The 17,741-nt window shown below is 34.4% G+C and overlaps 1 protein-coding gene across 7 annotated transcripts in view; it reads right to left on the reverse strand.

Moving 5' to 3' along the window:
• Positions 1-1,011: 1,011 nt before the first annotated feature.
• Positions 1,012-17,741, reverse strand: part of LOC127725477 (uncharacterized) — a 117,641-nt gene continuing 100,911 nt past the window's right edge. Inside the window, exons 6-9 of one of the 7 annotated variants that reach the window (XM_052232487.1) lie at positions 8,379-8,503; positions 6,183-7,385; positions 1,989-4,494; positions 1,012-1,794 (exon numbers count right to left, since the gene is read on the reverse strand). In XM_052232487.1, the coding sequence (XP_052088447.1) occupies positions 4,199-4,494; positions 6,183-7,385; positions 8,379-8,503 (1,624 nt within the window). In that variant the 3' untranslated portion in view covers positions 1,012-1,794; positions 1,989-4,198. Of the gene's footprint in view, positions 1,941-1,988; positions 4,495-6,182; positions 7,386-8,378; positions 8,504-17,741 lie in introns of all 7 variants that reach the window. The other 6 variants (XM_052232486.1, XM_052232485.1, XM_052232483.1 and 3 more) reach the window with 6 other exon arrangements.

The following is a 17,741-nucleotide window of genomic DNA, read 5'->3' on the forward strand; positions in this document are numbered from 1 at the left end:
TCCTTCAGGCGGATTGGACTGCTACTTATTTAAATGTCTTGCGGACATATTGAGGCATGGTGCACTGGAGTTGGTCCAAAGCCTCCTCCCAGGTGGGTATTTGTTGGTGGAGGAAATCCTTAAAAGGCACCCAGGCTTTGCCGGGTACTCTTTACCGGATATTCATAAACTGATCAAGGTTGATGAGGACAGGAGGTTCACTTTAATAAAGGACACAGACAGTGGTTGTTGGAAAATAAGGGCCAACCAGGGGTATTCCTTGATGGTGGATACCCCAGCCATACCATTAGTAGAGAAATGTGAGGTGCCCCAAAGCAACTTAGTTGCTCCAGCATTGCTCACAGGGGACCTGGAGGGTCCAGTAGCCAATATTATGAGGGAACCCATAGGAGCTATCTTGGCAATTGAGAATAGCAGTAGCATTCACAAGGTTGCTGCCCAAACAGAGACAACTTTGGCAAGTGATGAAGAGGCCCAAGAAAGTTTGGACTCCACCTCAGACGATGAGGTAGAAGGGGCCAGTGATGAGAAGATAGTCACAGTTTGTCCGCAATACCAGGATTCGACATGTCCTACTCCTATTGTTGACGGAGGAATGACTGACAATACTGAAAACAGTCATACATCTCTCACTTTTGAGGACCCTTCCTCAATGGGAGAAACTGACAGAAAGGCCGCAACTGAAAGCAACAGTCCGCCCAACAAAGAAAAAGTTATTACTGTAGAATCTTTATTAGACAAAGAATCTGCATACTTTAATCCAGACAATCCAAGTTTGAGTTTGGGGTCACTTTTGAAAGCAGATAATGTGGGCACTAATTATTTTAATCTGCAACCTGACTTTAAATAAAGATAACTTACTTACTTACTTACTTACGTATATGTGGTATTCACCTGCATTACATTATATATCTGAAATGAATATCATGATTAATACCTATTTAACCGTGAGCGTTGTATGTTAAACATGTTAAATGTAACTTGGAAATTCCAGAAAAAACATACAAAAGCGACATTTGAAATATTTAATGTTTAAGATTATTTACAAAAAAATATATAATATTTATTGACAATGCGATATTCATATGTCACACTGTCACACATGATTCAATTTCATTTGCATACATGTGCACCAAAAACTTGTTTTTTCAAGGTCTATGATATATTATAAAAAAAACAGAAATATGGTCTGTAAACAAACATCAAAAAAACAATTTAAAGCGGACAAATACAAAGAAGACGTCGCACTATTATAAGGCAATTATTGTATTGAGCTTGTTTAGTTATTAGGTTATTATAGACCTTTTAATATCTGTAAGTTGTACCAACAATGAATCAATTAAGATTCGTTACTCTTTATGAGGTCCAGTGTGGTCTATAAAACATATGTAATGTAAACACAAATATATTCTTATACCTTTGTGTAAAAAGAAAACCTGTCAGAGCAATATGCTGCAAATTCTTCTGAGACTAATGCTATAAAGATAATATATGAAAATACCACTTTATAATTTACGGGCGTCCGAAGTAATTTTCTTGATATACATTCATCAGGAATCCTCATACCCAAAACTTTTAAAGCCGAGGAAGTATAAATACAAGTTAGCGAGTTTAGTACCCTGCCGTGAACTATTGTGTCTCTCCCTTTTCAGGAACCTCGTTGGTGGTTGTCATTTGTCATATCTTAGTTTTTATATCTTTCTTGCTTTCAGGCATTTGATATTTCTGGCGGATTTTGAAAATCTCGGCTGTCAAATTTATTCACTTCTTTTCTAAACTCGTGTCGAATAAGTACTGCACATGACACATGTCTATTGTCTGCACATGAAACATGTCTATTGTCTGCACATGAAACATGTCTATTGTCTGCACATGAAACATGTCTATTGTCTGCACATGAAACATGTCTATTGTCTGCACATGAAAAACATGTCTATTGTCTGCACATGAATCATGTCTATTGTCTGCTCATGAAACATGTCTATTACCTGCACATGAATCATGTCTATTGTCTGCACATGAATCATGTCTATTGTCTGCACATGAAACATGTCTATTGTCTGCACATGAAACATGTCTATTGTCTGCACATGAAAAACATGTCTATTGTCTGCACATGAAACATGTCTATTGTCTGCACATGAAACATGTCTATTGTCTGCACATGAAAAACATGTCTATTGTCTGCACATGACACATGTCTATTGTCTGCACATGACACATGTCTATTGTCTGCACATGACACATGTTTATTGTCTGCACATGAATCATGTCTATTGTCTGCACATGAAACATGTCTATTGTCTGCACATGACACATGTCTATTGTTTGCACATGAAACATGTCTATTGTCTGCACATGAAAAACATGTCTATTGTCTGCACATGAAACATGTCTATTGTCTGCTCATGAAACATGTCTATTGTCTGCACATGAAACATGTCTATTGTCTGCACATGAATCATGTCTATTGTCTGCACATGTATCATGTCTATTGTCTGCACATGAAACATGTCTATTGTCTGCACATGAATCATGTCTATTGTCTGCTCATGAAACATGTCTATTGTCTGCACATGAAACATGTCTATTGTCTGCACATGAAAAACATGTCTATTGTCTGCACATGACACATGTCTATTGTCTGCACATGAAACATGTCTATTGTCTGCACATGAAACATGTCTATTGTCTGCACATGAAAAACATGTCTATTGTCTGCACATGACACATGTCTATTGTCTGCACATGACACATGTCTATTGTCTGCACATGACACATGTTTATTGTCTGCACATGAAACATGTCTATTGTCTGCACATGAAACATGTCTATTGTCTGCACATGACACATGTCTATTGTTTGCACATGAAACATGTCTATTGTCTGCACATGAAACAACATGTCTATTGTCTGCACATGAAACATGTCTATTGTCTGCACATGAAACATGTCTATTGTCTGCACATGACACATGTCTATTGTCTGCACATGACACATGTCTATTGGCTGCACATGACACATGTCTATTGTCTGCACATGAAACATGTCTGTTGTCTGCACATGAAACAACATGTCTATTGTCTGCACATGAAACATGTCTATTGTCTGCACACGAAACAACATGTCTATTGTCTGCACATGAAACATGTCTGTTGTCTGCACATGAAACATGTCTATTGTCTGCACATGACACATGTCTATTGTCGAAATCTGTAGGATGACCTCTCTATAGATGTTTTTGTTTATGCTATAATAGTAATGGGTTTTAATACAACTATTTTGCATTTTCATATGACCTATAATCTCAGAGGAATTACTTTGCTTTAATTCCGTACAAAGCGACAAGTCATCGTATGAAAACTTCTACCATGCAATGTGTTGATTTATATTTTAGGGAATAATATGTCATGAAGGAGGTGTCTTTCAACTAAAAAAGATCACTTCTAGCTAGATCATTTTGTGTAACGTTTAGCTGCGAATTTCATCAAAGATAACCACTGTTATGAAATCAGTTAACGACATGTTATTACAATGAAATATCATTAAATATAAGTGCCACTTTGATCATTACAACAGAGCAAAAGGAACGTGTAGAAATAAATTACATTAAAATAGAAAACCATGTTCTAGTTATAACCTTAAATCATGAAAATGCACGACTATTTTTTTTTTAAATATGCTTCATTATTGAAGTACCACATAGATAAAGACCAATTAACTGCTGCTCCAAGATCGCATGATACGCTTGCGAGTCCCATAACACTTGAAGTATAGATATGTAAACATTTATTTTAAAAATCGTCAAATTGAAAACAAAGCATGTCACCATAAGTGCAGCTTAGAACCGATCACTCAGTCTATATAACAATTTTGGAGAAAAATAAATCTATCAAATATTTTTCATTTTTAACGATTCAAGTCACAGAACTCTTGAACGAAATTCTGAATATCCTCAAAATCGAAAGAGAGCTTGTCTTTAAGGAACAAACCATTGTTTAAAAATCTAATAAAGATCCATTATAAATTCTAAATTGTATAATTACTGTATGTAGTCGGACAGGCGAACAACGATACACAATGGACATTGATAAGACGTCCTTCGATGATGGACGTAAAAATATTAACAGATAAAAAAAAACAGTTCATAAAAAAATTATGCGTGAATATAACAACCAAAAATACAATGTATTTGCAATTATGACTTTGAGCACGTTGTTATTCGTATGCGCATCATTGGTGCTTCATCTTCTGCAATAATTAGTTCTACTGGTGAAGGAGATTTCCTGTAATGAACAGATTCAGACGGTTCCGGTGATCCTTTAGAGTTGCTATTATGTTCATAGATCCCGAGATCTGATTTAGCACGTGATAACGCAGACGATGGCACTTCCGGAAGTCTCTGTCGAACCAGTCCTGCAGTTTTAGGTTTTGTGTAATCTGAAATACCACTACTCAACATTTTCGTAGTCGATTTGTCAAGCAAAACTCTCCCTGAAATAAAAACAAAAAACACAAATGAATACATGTTTAATATTTTACAATATATCTTTAGTTTGCATACTATGATTAGTTATCCAGATATATTATTAGCAAGGCATGTTTTGCGTATCGATTTCTATTAGAGCTTTAGTAATTTATTTGATTTGATTTTTCACAGTTGAGTTTTGTTTTCATTTTCATAGACGCTTTACAGTCGTGTCGGTATCGGTTTTGTTTAATTTGCTCGGACAATTGAACAGCAATCCAAGAAACATCCTTTTGCCTACATTCTTCATTTGTAATCTATGGTATACGCAATATGTTATCTTAAAATGCGTTAAGAAATTTGGTTGTGTTGTACATTTTTAAAGAATGTAGACAATATACATTTTCATACAGCTCTTCACATTCGCACACAGATAATTTAGATATTGTCTAAGCGTCATACGCGTATTGCGCAATATGCCTATATATGACACTTGTTAAATACAAAGAAGACGTAACACTATAATATGGCAACATTTCTATTAAGCTGGTTTCCCTTCTCAATTTTATGTTTATTTAATAGACCTTTAAGTATCTGTATCATCCTTAGTAAGCTTATACCAACATGAATCGATTAAGATTCGGTACCCTTTATTAGGTCCAATGTGGTCTATAAAACATATTTAATGAAAACATGTCTAACTTTTTATGCTAGAAATGTGCTTATGTTAGAACCCAAAGCCACCCTATTCTCGGGGCTGATGGTAACCATTACAAGAACCCACAGCAAATACTTCTAGTTAAGACTACTTTTAGTGGAGTCTGAAATAAATTTGTTTTGCTCTTGATTACAAAATATTTTCAGTAATAAAATAAACTTAATTTCCCCTCAAATGTGTTATTGTTAAATGGGGATAAGAAAAAAATATTCTTAAGTTGTATTTTGAATATTTCTATTCAAATTTTTAGAGAAAATCTTTAAATATGTTAGGTTGTATGCTTTTTTCTCGAAAATTATTTTTATCTAATCGGTCAGCTTTTGATGTATCCTTATTTCGTCGGACATCGAATATTCAAACTAAGTGCGTTTCTTCTGTTATACATAAGGTAGCTTATTTACTTTTTATGTAATGTGATTCCTCATAGCCTTATATGAGACAAGTTTCGAACTGAAACGATTAATGCTATAGCTCATTCTTCACATTTTAATATTTAATTACTAGTAATACAACCGCGTCTTGCAGGACTGAGGTCGTTTGTTTTCGATCCTTGCAACGACTGAAAAATGATATTTGCTGCTTCACCGCAAAGTACACGGTATTAAGGAGTAATATAGCAAAGACCGGTGGGGTCGACTCGATATAAGAATAGTATATGTCCCTCCCAGTGGATTGTAACCTTGTGAATTAGCTATTTGTAAAAAAAATAAAAACCAACAGCAACACAACAAAAACGGCTCAGCGTGTCGATCAGGTACAACTCATTGTTGTTTTGCATACAAAATTTGCCATCGGACGTTGATTCCAATTCATAAAGTTAATACAGTGATTAGTTAATATTTAGCATTCAAACTTAGACTAACATAGCCAGGGATCTTTGTTTATTTTAGACAACACAAACATGCATTTTTGAACTCGCAAAATTAACTTTGAAATACTAGCAGTTATCAGATTGTATATTATATTTCGCATATAAGTATAATTACAGGTATGTACCTCTGCCAACAATTTTTGCATATTTTATATCATCTAACGTCGGCATTGCATCTCTAGGAGTGAGCATTTTCTGTGATGAAATTGAATTTGCGTAGATTGTTTTGCTTCTAGATAATGTCAGTGCTGCGCCGCGTACTAATCTCTGACGACTTTTCCCCGTCATTCCCCACAACTCCTCTGGGTATGGATCAGTCAGGAAACTTGATGCTTGTTCTGACTCCTCGTGTAGCTGTGGTTCTGTTAGTGTACGTAATGAGTATCTATACGGAGTTTTCACAGATCCTGGACGAGGACCAGCAGGCGAAGTTTTAGGGACAACAACCATGTCCCTTTCTTGCACTACATTGTTTATATCTATTTCTGTTTTAGCTCTTCCGCCAAGTGATGTGTTTGGAGGTGGTGGAGGTGTTTCAATATATGTACTCGCCGACTGTCCATTTACATGTTGAAATCGTTCATAAATGTTTTTCTTAATAATAGGAATATTTTTGGGTACTTCGGGTGTGTCATAGCTTACAACCCCGTCTGCTGACCATTCGTATACCGCTTGTTTCGGTTGGCAAGATAACATAAAATCTTTAGCTGGATGTTTTTGATCCGAGCTTTTGTTTGAATTTGTTTTATATTGTTGTGATACAGCCATTCTTGGCCCTTTCCTTCTTAAAATAACATTTTCTCCTTGTTTTGAAAGTATCAATGGTTTAGTTTTTGCATCTTTTAAAAACTGAAGGTAGTTTTTATACGATGAGGGTTGAAAACCCTGATTCGACAATCCTTTGTCAACAGTTTCTTTAACGTATCCATTAGATCTAGGAATCGATGTTTCTTGCCCTGGAAATGATAACGGAAACGACGTAAACGTATGACTTTTCCTTGGGGGAAAAGAAGGATCCATTCCTAGTCCAATTAAATGGAGTCCTGCTTCAAAGCGTTTGTGAATGAGATGATAGGTTGCGGCAACAGAATTCACTTTCCTTTCATGAAGCGAAAAAATAATATCACTTTCGTGAAAATTGAACATTTTTGTCATGTAATTCATGACAGCACTCTGAGGTACCAATGGTCCTAGTTGTGAAACAGTTGGATATTTTTGCACTGGAAGATCGTGACTGTCCAATAACCAAGGATGTTGCATGAGTGCGTCCATTTTTATCCGCTTCCGGTCGTCTGCTGTGAGCATTCGCGTTAGAATATCGGCACATTCTGAAGTAAAGAACACAATTTATAAAACAATCACAAAATCATACCACGTCCAAATGGTCCACGTAACTATTCAAATTATAAATTAATCCAGTGAAATTGTTTATAACAAATAATATATCATCAAATATTAATGTTTCACCTGTCTGCAATGATAAATAACTTCGACATTGCTACTTAGCCTGTCATAGGGTTATCAAAACAATTAAAAATTCTTGTCCAGCAATGATTTAATTTCCATAAAGATCAATTAATATTCAAGATTATCAAAGATTCCATATTCAACAGGTCTAGAATGTCAAAGTCACGTTGTAGATGTATTGTATGTGCTAGATGAATATTTACATGGATGACAGGAGCCCGGGTCTATTATAATAGACTTAATGTAGGAATAATGCATTATCATTTCATACTAATAATTTAAAGTTTGAATATGTTCGATTTAAATACCACAATTGTTCTTTTATCACTTCATACTGCTATAGTTTATTAACATTAAAATCCTATATAATCCCAACAAAAAGAAATCAATCGTGTCCAGGGGTAGTTAAAGGTTAACGTTAGTTCATGCTATGTATAATTATACACTAAATGCATTAATAGTATTTCGAATTTACTCACATTGGACGAACATCACGAACCACTTTTAGAAAAAAAATATAAACTCAAAAGATATCACTCTAGATATTCAGTCATCTCTTTTTGAGTCTACAGGATTAACTCTTGTTAAGTTTCTAGTCCAGTAAAAAATGAAAGTAAAGTACGTATGCACGTTTTGTGCTTCCTTTGTCTCGTGTCTCAGTTTTGATGATGGTCTGTTAAACAAATTTGCCCACTTTGTTGATTCCAACAGCATAACATTACACTTTTAAGATATATAATTACAATATTAGATTTCACTTTAATTAGTTTAAATATGACATTTAACTAATAGAACAAAAAGAAATAACTCGTTATTTATTAATTAAAAAAATACATATATATTAATTATTTTACCTTGTGATAACCCGTCTGGGATCTCACAGCCTTTCAACAGCAAGCTATGGAGCTGAGCTAAATTGTTTGGTGAATCAGGAATAAATGGCAAGGCTCCTACCAGCATAGCATATAGACAAACTCCACTGTAAACATTAAAAAAATAATTAATATTGCTTGGTTTACACTAAATGTACCGAAAAAGATTAAAATAAATGCATTACATCCTTGCAAACCAGGTTTTCTTACTTTAACATTCTGATGTACAAGAAACAAATCTGAATCAGGCGGAGAAGACTGGGTCAAAAGCTTTCGACTTCAAAAGCCAGAGATTTATTAATTTTAACTCAGACGGAAAATCTGGTTACTAGTTTTAACTTTGGGGAGTATGGCGGGTGGGTGGGCGTCTCAAGCAGTTTCAGTACAATAATTAAAGAACCATTCAGCTAATGCTTTTCAAATTTTAATATGGTATTACTAATGACAAAATGTATGCGAATTTCGATACGTATAACGGTCAGGAGTTATGGTCCATCACTGATCGGATAATGTCAATTTATGTCGGTCAGTGCGATAACTTGAGATAGTTTGATAAAATACTTGTCAAATTTTGATAAGATTTTTCTTATGACAAAATGTAGGTCAGGATTGGTTTTGAAGGTTTTCACTTTTGTTGTTCAGGAGTTATTGCTATTGTTTGGTTTAATAATGACACTAATGCATGTAAGAAAAACCCGTCTTGCTGTAATTTTGACAATGCATTGGTTAAAATGTGTCTATAAAAACAATAAATACTTATAAAATTATTACCTCCAATAGCCTTAATTTATGTATTATTTTGGTCTGATTATCCAGACACATAAATCGCTAATTCGGACGCCTTTACGAACTTCACATAATGTACAGTGTAACTATACAATACATATTACACGCTTAATTACGGAAATCATCACAGGTCTGTGGACTCTAATCTAAAAGCACTTAAATACAATTAAATTACTGTTTACAAAATCTAATGCGTGCCATATTTGTGAAAGATTTAATTTCATACGATCCAATTCAGGTACTAGGATACTATTAAATGTCTCTTTTAAAAGAAAATCATACCGCATAAGTCTTTATAACGTATTAAGTGCATTGTTTGTTAAGTATCTTCTGGATGAAGTTTTATATTTTAACATTTAAATATATATTTGTAAGGTATGAAAGTAACCTTTGAATAGTTTGTACACTAAGATTTTAGATTCTGTCTCAATTTTGTATTTACTGTACATGTAACTAGTATTCTGAAATTTCTGAGAAAAAAACATTTTGTCCTTTTTTGGTGTTGTTGTGTCGTTTTTGTTGTTGTCTTTGTTTTTATTGTGCTATCGCGTGTGTTTTAAATAAATAAAGACAACTTCATTCAATATATTTTAATTACGTGTTGATAAACTATTTAAATATCTAGAACTAAATTTTTCAAAGACAGTATGAACAAATTTACTTTGTTTAACGCTAATTCGTATCGTATTTTTAAGAGAATGGAAAGTTCAGAACAAAAAAGAAATAAACTATCAATCGATTAAAAAATAGGCTTTGCAATCATTTACATAAAAAATGATAAAAAAAACAATAAAAATAAAAAAAGAACCCCACCCCCCTCCGAAAAAAAAATCAAATATAAAAAGCAATCCTCGTTGGAACTGTAATGAATAAATTAAGGAACCTAATGACCCCATGCTGAAGATGTGAACTCGTTTGGGTTCGCGGGATGCATAATTACTCTGTCATTTCCGATCAGAATTGGAAAGCTTATTCTGTTGCATATTGGAAGAAGAGTGTTAAAAAAAACTCTTGCAAAATCTCGTTGAGAGGTCAGTAACAAGTCAAACCTTCTGTCCCTATCCCCAGTAACGTGTGTTCTTTTTTTCTCATGACAGTCCAATTACCGCTCTTCACCTCAGAAAACTCGTTTTACAGAATCCATTTTATGTCTTTTAAAGGAAACTTTATATTAAGCTCTTCTACCGATAAAGTGCAGCTTGTAGTTTTTGTAAATGAATTTATAATCTTAAAGATATTGCCCATGTTTGGTGAAAAAGTTCGTGAAAAAAGTACTCTAAAGGATTCTCATTGTGAAAAAAGAGCAAACATGTATTTTTTTTTTTTCAGAACGTGGGTGAGTAATAAAACAAGGACATAGTAGAGATAATAAGTCATGACCATGTTGCTTTAAAGTACACACGTATTTAGATCTATTTCCGCTGTACTTCCGTTGTGATGTAAACCAGTGTAAACTGAAAAGTTAGTCAACTGTTTCCCAAAATATACTTGAACTTTGGTCGAGTAAATAGAAAAGGTATACAAAAATGTACTTCACATTTGAACATATTATTAATGATCAAGTTACCTATCCTCAACCTGTACACTGAAAACAACTAATGTTAAACGTTGACTAAAGCTTACCATTTCCAGTAGATGCATGCTTCGTTAAATTTATATATGACTTTTTGAAGCAGTTACAATTTTCAACAGGCCCTTTAATTTGTAAAGCTTAGAGCAGTGAACAAAAACTGACAAAAAAATAATAATGTATTATTTATTCTGAATAAGATCATATTTCGTCAATAAAACAATTCACCTCCCAATATAACTAGCAAAAACATCTAACAAGTCAACAAATAGTCTGCCACAATTGCTTACTAGTGTCTAAAAGGGACCATACAGTATCTCAAGTTCTACACGAAATTCGCCTAAGTCAAATACTGACAAAAGTTTTATTTCGAGTCGAATGATATTTTCATTAAATTTATCAAGGAACCCATATGTTCTTCAACGATGAACATTCAGGAGTAAGGCATTCGATACTATCCAGAAAATAAGCTGTGTTAAAAGCTTTCTGCTTTAAGCTCGCAGTTGTGTTATTAACTGAGGTCAGTTCAAGTACACCAAAAATTATCACGAACAGGATGTGAAGTTTGGTGAGACTTTCTGTTTCAATTTTTGTTATTGACAAACTAATTAAAACACATCCTATTACCGGCTATCACTACTGCATTTTCAATAGGATCTGTTATCCAGATTGCCGTTTAGCTATCTTGTACGGCAGATTTTTGTATGTAATTCCGATTACCATTGCAATACAACAGGTTATGCCAAAATGAACAGCAAATTGTGATAAGCGTTACCTTATGCATTTACAGTATCAAGGGCTGGTAAAACATACAAAGAGCAATATCAATAATTAAATACTACTAGAACGTTCTTAACCTTTCATCGATTTTTCTAAATAAGGTAGTATATCAACTGTGTATTAATGATATTTTTCGATGACCATAAACGTATAAATTTACCGGGAATTGGTATTATATATATCACACTGGCACGTATAATTGTATACCAACGTAAATGTGTTTTAAATCAGTTAAGACGAGTTATAATTTCTATGTCAAAAATGGTCTTAAGATAATTTTAAAAGCTATTATTACCCTTTCGGAGAACCGAGATCAACCCGGTTTTTGATGGGGTTATTTTTGCCCAGTCTTTAGTTTTCTATGTTGTGTTTTGTATACTATTGTTTGTCTTTTGATCTTTTTTTTTTGCCATGACGTTGTCAGTTTATTTTCGACTAATGAGTTTGAATGTCCCTTTGGTATCTTTCGCCTCTCTCTATTAACTTCCAATTTAAACTTTACTTCGTCCAAACAACATGCAACATTCATAAAATTTACTTAGAATTGATTCTGAAAATAAGAACATGTAATCAAATATAGTGCTATGATTTTTTTCTTTTATAACAAATCAGTCTCCAGCGTACAATTATGAAAACTTTCATTTTAAGATTATGTAAAAATTATCTGATTACGTAATGAAAGAAATACTAGTATGAAACGTAAAGATCTTATTGGTTCAGATCTTTTTATAAATACTGCACTTCCTGATTACAAATTTACCTTACATTTACAATATTTAACAATGTATTCTTTCAATAAAATAGGATATGTGAGTTTATGTATTCAATAGCAAGATTATACCTCTTAAAGAAAACTGTCACAGACCTAGATCTGTATTAATTTTATAACATTGTTTATGTATTACGTATATTTATTTTTATTTTGTATATATTTGAAGGGAATTTTTGGGACAATTTTCTCATTACTCTTGTCTATAATTATTAAAGAAATGAAGACTTCATGTTGATATTTAAATATGACATTGGTCTACATTTTTATACGCCCGTCAATTTTTGACGGGACGTATTATGGTATACAAATATCCGGTATCCGTCCGTCCGTCCGTCTGTCTGTCCGTCTGTCTGTCCGTCTGTCCGTCTGTCTGTCCGGCGTAAACATGTCGCACCGTAACTTGAGAATGACTTATCCAAATTTCATGAAACTTAACATAGTTGTTTCTTATGATGGTCAAACGATCTGTTTACTTTTTGGTGAAAATAAGATTAAAACTTTTTGAGTTACGGGACTTAGTAACTAAAACAGGTGTGTGTTTTTTTTCACATGTCGCGCCGTATCTCAAAAACAATTTATGATTATTGCTTAAAACTTTACACACTTCTTAGTTATATTAATCTTAAGATCTGTATACTTTTTGGTGATGATTCAAAATTTTATTTTAGAGATATTGAGTATTTTGTTAAAAAAGGGGGAGGGATTTTTCACATGTCGCGCCGTATCTCAAAACAGTTTATGATTATTGCTTAAAACTTTACACACTTCTTAGTTATATTAACCTTAAGATCTGTATACTTTTTGGTGATGATTCAAAATTTAATTTTTGAGTTATTGAGTATTTTGTAAAAAAAGGGGATGGGGTTTTTCACATGTCGCGCCGTATCTCAAAAACGATTTATGATTATTGCTTAAAATTTTACACACTTCTTAGTTATATTAATCTAAAGATCTGTATACTTTTTGGTTTTGATTCAAAATTTTATTTTAGAGATATTGAGTTTTTTGTAAAAAAAAGGGGGGTTTTCGCATGTCACGCCGTATGTCAGAAACTATTTACGCTTTTTGCATAAAAATTCACACACAAGACGACGGGCGTATCATGCGCTCATGGCGCAGCTGTTTATTTATTTTGTTTTCAATGTGATAATAAAATAAAATTGTAAACCTCATCAAGGTCATGAAATATAAACGCTCAACGATGGTATATTTCTCTCTGACACATGAGCTACAAGTATCCCTTGACTTCACATCCCGTTTTATAGCAAACTTCTTAAATTATATTTGAACTTGCATCCATAAATTGATAGTTAGCCTCAGGGTTCGTCGATAACTTAATCATTTGTAAATATTACGACCACATTTTTCTACCGAAATGAGCTTCTCATTTTCACGTAGCAACAGCCCAAAAGCAAAATTTCAAATTTGAGGAGTATGTCACTAGTGAACTAATTTCGAACGTAAACGGTCATTTTGATCCAAACAACTAATAGCCATTGTCATCTGTCACATAGAAATTCCATAATCGTCAACAAACTCGTAATGACTTCAATTTTACCACTTAGTTCATGAGTCATGTTTAGTCTTTCGGTCAATTTCAGACTTATTCACTACAGTAAATACAATACTGTTCAGACAATTCGCTAGTAGTCAATTAAAATTTGTTCAGTTTAAGTTCGGAATGTTCAGTACTTATCATCTATCTGTTCAAAACAAGAACATACTGATTTGTATAAGAAAATCTACTGAACAGTACTGGGTTGACTGTAAACTCTATGTCTGAACAATACTGAATTTATAACAAGGCAATATCTGAAAAATAACAAAGTCCTACCATGTAATAAAGATTTGAGGTTCAGACTTTTCAGATGATGTTAAAATTAAAATGGCTGTTTAAGACTTAAATTAATTTACTAGTGAATCTAAAAGATGAAACAATATTCGATGGTGTGTTTCCCCATCATAATTCAAATAGTAACGAACCGTTATGGAATAGTTGCATCACAGATACATAGTAATGCCTCATTTAACGCAGCCAAAATCCTGTCCTATTTTTCCTTGTGTATGACATCACTAAAGGCTTACTTGCCATGAGCACTTAGTAACCCCTCCATCTTTTAATGCAATTTGGTTTGCTAAAGCCTTAGCTTTCTGTATAATTTTTAGTGAACTCTTGTTTATCTTCTCGTCGTTTTTCATATGGCTATAGTTTTGTTTCTCTGTCCTAGTTAGCTCACTTGGTGCCGTCGTCCGTCGTCGTCGTTAACTTTTCACATTTTGAACTTCTTCTGGAGAACCATTGAATGGAATGAAACCAAACATGGCATGAATGTTCCTTATGAGGTGCTGACCAAGTGTTGTAACTTTGTAGCCGATCCATCATCAAAAATGGCCGCCAGCGGGGGACTTGGTTTAACATAGGACCCTATGGACAATACATACAAATGTCTTCTTTTAGAGAACCACTGAATCAAATTAAACCAAACATGGCATGCATGTTCCTTATGAGGTGCTGACCAAGTGTTGTTACTTTGATGCCGATCCATCATCCAAGATGGCCGCCAGCTGAGGACTTGGTTTAACATAGGACCCTATGGACAATACATACATATGTCTTCTTTTAGAGAACCACTGAATGAAATGAAAACAAACATGGCATGAATGTTCCTTATGAGGTGCTGACCAAGTGTTTTTACTTTGATGCCGATCTATCATCCAAGATCGCCGCCAGCGGGGGACTTGGTTTAACATAGGACCCTATAGACAATACATACAAATGTCTTCTTTTAGAGAACCACTGAATGGAATGAAACCAAACATGGCATGAATTTGTCTGATGAGGTGCTGACCAAGTGTTGTTACTATGAAGCCGAACCATCTTCCAAGATGGCCGCCAGAGAGGGACTTAATTTAACATAAGACCCTATGGGAAATACATACAAATGTCTTCTTTTAGAGAACCACTTAACGGAATGAAATAAAACATGACATGAATGTTCCTTATGAGGTGCTGACCAAGTGTTGTTACTTTGAAGCCGAACCATCATCCAAGATGGCCGCCAGAGAGGGACTTAGTTTAACATAGGACCTATGGGAAATACATACAAATGTCTTCTTTTAAAGAACCACTGAATGGAATGTAATAAAACATGGCATGAATGTTCCTTATGAGGTGCTGACCAAGTGTTGTAACTTTGTAGCCGATCCATCATCAAAGATGGCCGCCAGCGGGGGACTTGGTTTAACATAGGACCCTATGGACAATACATACAAATGTCTTCTTTTAGAGAACCACTGAATCAAATTAAACCAAACATGGCATGCATGTTCCTTATGAGGTGCTGACCAAGTGTTGTTACTTTGATGCCGATCCATCATCCAAGATGGCCGCCAGCTGAGGACTTGGTTTAACATAGGACCCTATGGACAATACATACAAATGTCTTCTTTTAGAGAACCACTGAATGAAATGAAACCAAACATGGCATGAATGTTCCTTATGAGGTGCTGACCAAGTGTTTTTACTTTGATGCCGATCCATCATCCAAGATCGCCGCCAGCGGGAGACTTGGTTTAACATAGGACCCTATAGACAATACATACAAATGTCTTCTTTTAGAGAACCACTGAATGGAATGAAACCAAACATGGCATGAATTTGTCTGATGAGGTGCTGACCAAGTGTTGTTACTATGAAGCCGAACCATCTTCCAAGATGGCCGCCAGAGAGGGACTTAATTTAACATAAGACCCTATGGGAAATACAAACAAATGTCTTCTTTTAGATAACCACTAAATGGAATGAAATAAAACATTGCATGAATGTTCCTTATGAGGTGCTGACCAAGTGTTGTTACTTTGAAGCCGAACCATCATCCAAGATGGCCGCCAGAGAGGGACTTAGTTTAACATAGGACCTATGGGAAATACATACAAATGTCTTCTTTTAAAGAACCACTGAATGAAATGTAATAAAACATGGCATGAATGTTCCTTATGAGGTGCTGACCACGTGTTGTAACTTTGTAGCCGATTCATCATCCAAGTTGGCCGCCAGCGGGGAACTTCGTTAAACATAGGACCCTATGGATAATACATACAGATGTCTTCTTTTAGAGAACCACTAAATGGAATGAAATAAAATGACATGAATGTTCCTTATGAGGTGCTGACCAAGTGTTGTAACTTTGTAGGCGATCTATCATCCAAGATGGCCGCAAGCGGGGACTTAGTATAACATAGGACCCTATGGGAAATACATAGTAATGTTTTCTTTGAGAAACCACTGAATGAAATGAAACCAAACATTGCATGAATGTTCCTTATGAGGTGCTGGCAAAGTGTTGTTACTTTGTAGCAAATCAATCAACCAAGATGGCTGCCAACGGGGGACTTCGTTTAACAAAGGACCCTATGGGAAATATATACAAATGTCTTCTCCTAGAAAACCGCTTAATGGATTGAAACCAATCATGGTATGAATGTTTCTTTTGAGGTGCTGAACAAGTGTTGTTACTTTGTAGCTGATTTGTCATCAAAGATGGCTGCCAGCAGGGGGATTAAGTTTAACATAGGACCCTATGGGAAATATATACAAATGTTTTCTTCTAAGAGAACCACTGAATAGAATGAAACCAAACATGGCATGAATGTTTCTTATGAGGTGCTGCCCAAGTGTTGTTACTTTGTAGCCGAACCATCATCCAAGATGGCCGCCAGCAGTGGACTTAGTTTAACATAAGACCCTGTGGGAAGTACATACAAATGCTTCTTCTAGAGGTGCACTGAATGAAATGAAACCAAACATGGCATAAATGTTCCTTATGAGGTGCTGATGAAGACCTTAATACATGTATCTTTATAGATTGAGATCTACTGTAAACTGCAAAAATATCATGAAAAGAAGATCAACATATTGTCAATTGGCATCTTGTTGGAGTTATTGTCCTTATTAAGTCATTTTCTACAATTTCAATGAATTTATTGGTAATTTCTGTAAACTTTACAAATGTCTTCTGCTTTTGATTAAATTACTGGGCCAATATTTAACCAAATTTGGCATCATTCATTATTAGGGTATCTGTTATGATTTTAATGTATTTTTACATGATTTCTACAACCGAAGTAGAATCAGGTGAGCGACACAGGCTCTTGAGAGCTTCTAGTTTCAATATTCGACTTTTGATTTCCTCTGTAGCATTTTTTTACTTGTTCAAACAAAAACTTGACGTATAACACGTATGTACAGGATGATAAACAGATAAACCATATCATTTGACCAAAACAAATAAAATCTCGTTCATTTATTAATTGTATTGTTACGAAATATCTGGATTGAAATCCTTTTCTTAGTTTAGTATTCACAAGATTCAAAAATGTATGCTTAAGAAAGAGCGGCACCTGTTTCAAATACAAGAAATGAAAAGACAATTTTTGA

Source organism: Mytilus californianus, unplaced genomic scaffold (genome assembly GCF_021869535.1).
Source record: "Mytilus californianus isolate M0D057914Y unplaced genomic scaffold, xbMytCali1.0.p SCAF_15, whole genome shotgun sequence".
NCBI classification, from domain to species: Eukaryota; Metazoa; Mollusca; class Bivalvia; order Mytilida; family Mytilidae; genus Mytilus; species Mytilus californianus.